Consider the following 3,824-nt stretch of genomic DNA (forward strand, 5'->3'; position numbering starts at 1 on the left):
GACCGGCGGTGGGGTGGGGTAAAACTCACACTGGCGATGAGATCGCCGCCGGAGGACTAAAACCCTAAGCTAAAGGGTAAAACTCACCGGTTTATGTAGCCCATACATTCTTTGAGGCCCAACCTGTGAGGCCTGTAAGCTCACTCGACTTGGCCCATTAATCTGGGCCACCAACTTATTGGTCCAAAAATAATTTGTGTGCCCCGGTCGTCTTCTCCCTCGGCGGTGCCACCAAACCGGACGAGCGGGGGAGGAGGTGTTCAGATCAGCTCATCGCTCCCTCCCTTTATCCTCCGGATCCAGCTGCCCCCGACCGAGATCTGCTCCGGCGGGCGATGAGAGCATGACCCCCGCGCAGGACCCCTTCTACATCGTCAAGGACGAGATCCAGGATTCCGTGAGTGACCTCCCTCCCCACTCCCCCGCTTCTACACCCACCCGATTTCATACTATTTAATCTGTTTGTAGTTTCTACATTTCGGTAGTTACGAATCTGAGATGTTACGCTCTAGCCATGATCTGCGATCTTTCTGGGTCCTACGGGATCCAGTAATGTGGGTTACCTGTAATTGGGGATTTGTGTGTTCGGATCCCAGGCGCATTCGTTTTTACAGCTGTGGATCCGTTGCAGGAAACATAATCGGTTTTGGTGAATGTTTGACGGTACAAATCCGATATGGGGAACCAAATTCATTTGCTGTGTGCTACCTGCTGCGTAGTGCATCTAGTGCATTGCGCGTGTTGCTGTTTACCTGCAGAGAGGCTTCTCCATGAAGTCTGATTGCTTGCATATATGCATGCATCCAGAGTTGTTTGACCACTGGGTTTTGGAAATTTTTGTTGACAGTGATGTATTCAGTTCCCTTCATGTAAAATGATTCTTAAGAATTCCTAGAACCAGTCCCTTTCTTTTCTTCAATAATGTCTGTAACAACTTGTTTCCTTGCCCCATTATTATACAGATTGACAAAGTACAAGACACTTTTAATCAATGGAAGCAAACACCTGAAAACACAGGCGAGTATGTGCATCTGACCAGAGAACTGCTAACCACCTGTGAGAGTGTCCAATGGCAGGTACACGAGCTTACCACTATAGCAAGATTTTTATCTTCTGTCCAGTATGCACATAAATTTCCATCTCGGGAATATTTTGGTTGTATGTTTTGTCAAACCATGTGCCCATCCTTTTGTCGATTTTTTCATGTTCTGTCTCTGAGCTGTTTCTGCTTTTAATGTCGCAATTAAGGTGGATGAGTTAGAGAAGGCAATCTCAGTTGCTGAGAGAGATCCAGCTTACTATGGACTTAACGAGGTTGAAATTGGAAAAAGGAGGAACTGGACTAGCACTGCCCGCAGCCAGGTATATTGTTACAAAACATTCGTTAATGTTGCTGCTAACACGAATGATTAAGCTACAACCTGAAGTTCTGTAGCAAATTGGGTATGATGTAGCATGTAATGAAATTTGAAAATGGTCTAGGTGGTCTCCGTACGGAGGAATGTTGAAGCTGGAAAGCACAAGGGTGCATTTGGACGTTCAGCCAATCCTCCCGAACTAGGCAGATCCAAGCAGCACATTGCTCAGGATAACGATGACTTCATTGCTTCAGAATCTGATCAACAGATGCTCCTGATGAAGTAACTTCTAGACAAACTTAGCTTGTTTCATAAAATTTATGTTACTCGCGTATCTATTGAGAACGAACAACTTATTAAGATTAAAAAATAAAATGAGCTTTCCAGATGATTCTTCTAGTTATTTTCTGTACTTATATGGACTGCTCTTAAACTACCATTGACAAATGGTTTTGCATCTGCGATAGGCGTCAAGATGATGAGCTGGATGCTCTTAGTGCTAGTGTCCAGCGAATTGGAGGTGTAGGTCTCACAATACACGAAGAGCTTGTCGGACAGGTATTCAGTAACATTAAGAAATATGGCCTTCCGCTTCGCTTACGCTTTCCGCTTTTTTGAACATTGGGTTTGCATAGATAATTCTTATATGCCTTCTTTCCAGATATACTGTGTTTATTATACATGAAGAGCTCAGTTAAATATATTGTGCCATGAAATGCCATGTGTTTCTCGCTTCAGTACTTATGTCCCAATTTTACATTCAACAGGAAAAACTTTTAGGTGAACTAAGCCTCGACATGGAAACTACTTCCAATCGGCTCGATTTTGTGCAGGTATGCCTTCTATCTTCTATTAGCACATTAATTAGTGTTTCTTGCGTGTTTTCGCACCATATTATTGCAACAAGCACAGATGATATATTTCACCTAGTTTTCTTTCTTCTGGATTCCAACGGGCCTGAAACTTCTCCCACATTTTTTATTCGCAGAAAAGAGTGGCTATGGTTCTAAAGAAGGCCAGCTTGAAAGGGCAGATCATGATGATAGCTTTCTTGGTGGTACTTTTCATCATCCTTTTCGTTTTGGTATTCTTGACTTGAGAGATGGAGCTTAAGTTGTGTGAGTATTTGCCATGAGGTGTAGAGAACATAGCACATAAGTATAATCGATTCATGTAATTGTGACCAGTATAGTTTTGCTCTAAGGGGATCTGCCTCTGCCAAGTAATATCAAAGTCATTTTTCCTGTAACATGGCAAACTTCAGTTGCATGTTTAACAATATGTGTCGTTCCCCACTGTATTCAATATAGAAACTCACCGAAAGAGAACAGATAGACAAAGGAACGAAACTACCGACACTTCATGTACGATCCTGATATGATTGACAATCCGGTGAATGTGCTGCATTTTATGCTGTGAACAGATGGCTCGATGAATGTGCTGCACTTTATGTATGCATGGATGGCTGGATGTACATCATCGTACGAAAATCACACACATACAAAGGCATTTTCATGTTGGTTTTGTGCTAATCTTTCCCACCTCTGTTAATTCCTTCTCCTTTCCCCTTGCTCCCCTTGCAGTGTCACCGTATTCATGGCATATCTTCTCTCGTGGAGCTCATTACCCCCACATCCCTCATCATTGGTTGTGCCATCCCCATCTTTGTCGTCATTGACCTCGCCATTCACCTCTCCTTTCTCATCCTCCTCCGCACCTTCTCCTTCCTTGGTCAACCTTCCTTCCCACCCGCTACTCATAGCAATTGGATGATGTTGGTAGTGTTGTAGGGAACATGTTCCAATGCTCTCAGACATTATTTTTTGAAGAGAAAATACAGTTACTATGGATGCCCATAGGAAGCACACAATTTAAATGTAGTTGTAGAGCCACAATCAAGAAGGAAAGCCCTTTAGAGAAAAGAGTATGCTGTTTTTTCATCTTGTGGTAGTACCGCATATAACTTACAAGGACGTGAAGAAGTTCTCAACATAAAGAAAATGGGAAATGATTTTGGAAGTTATTAGTGCTTATTCAAAGGCATATCACATATGTTCGGTGACTGAAGCAGCCAACTGTGATGACCTAAGGGAGAAATATAAAGGATGCATAACCATAACACATGATTCTACATTGCACCTCATATTCTTAAGGTAGTCTCATACTTATTTTTGCGGGGCGAAAGACAGTTTATTAATCAAGGGACGACAATGTCTGCATTACAAAGAGCAGGTACCTCATCAGGACCTGCCACACCGCAATGCCCTTCTTTATTCTACCAAAGTTTGCTAAAAATGGCTAAGAGAGTTTTGTTCCCGCCTAACATACTAAAAATTCTCCATCTCCTTTGAGAATCTCTTTGATCTCTTGCACCAACATTAAGTTTGTCGACCGGTTCTCTACTGAGTTGTTAATAAGCTTAACAACATGCACACAATCCGTTTGGACAATGATTGGCAGACCGGT

At 42.7% G+C, this 3,824-nt stretch overlaps 1 protein-coding gene across 1 annotated transcript; it reads left to right on the forward strand.

The window, feature by feature from the left end:
* The first annotated feature begins 202 nt into the window (after positions 1-202).
* On the forward strand, positions 203-2,607 carry LOC123447984 (syntaxin-61-like). Its single transcript, XM_045124736.1, has 7 exons — positions 203-397; positions 963-1,076; positions 1,249-1,362; positions 1,483-1,640; positions 1,826-1,916; positions 2,126-2,191; positions 2,347-2,607. Exons 1-7 carry the CDS (start codon positions 344-346, stop codon positions 2,455-2,457), a joined length of 708 nt encoding a protein of 235 aa, XP_044980671.1. The 5' UTR covers positions 203-343; the 3' UTR covers positions 2,458-2,607.
* The last annotated feature ends 1,217 nt before the right edge of the window (positions 2,608-3,824 follow it).

The sequence above is a fragment of the Hordeum vulgare genome, chromosome 4H (assembly GCF_904849725.1).
Source record: "Hordeum vulgare subsp. vulgare chromosome 4H, MorexV3_pseudomolecules_assembly, whole genome shotgun sequence".
In the NCBI taxonomy this organism is placed as follows: Eukaryota; Viridiplantae; Streptophyta; class Magnoliopsida; order Poales; family Poaceae; genus Hordeum; species Hordeum vulgare.

Bases quoted from the DNA above. Each gene is read 5' to 3' on its own strand.
- LOC123447984 (XM_045124736.1), top strand. From the start codon at position 344: ATGACCCCCGCGCAGGACCCCTTCTACATCGTCAAGGACGAGATCCAG. The intron at 1,641-1,825 runs GTAACTTCTAGA...CATCTGCGATAG, and splicing joins CAACAGATGCTCCTGATGAA to GCGTCAAGATGATGAGCTGG. The intron at 1,917-2,125 runs GTATTCAGTAAC...TACATTCAACAG, and splicing joins ACGAAGAGCTTGTCGGACAG to GAAAAACTTTTAGGTGAACT.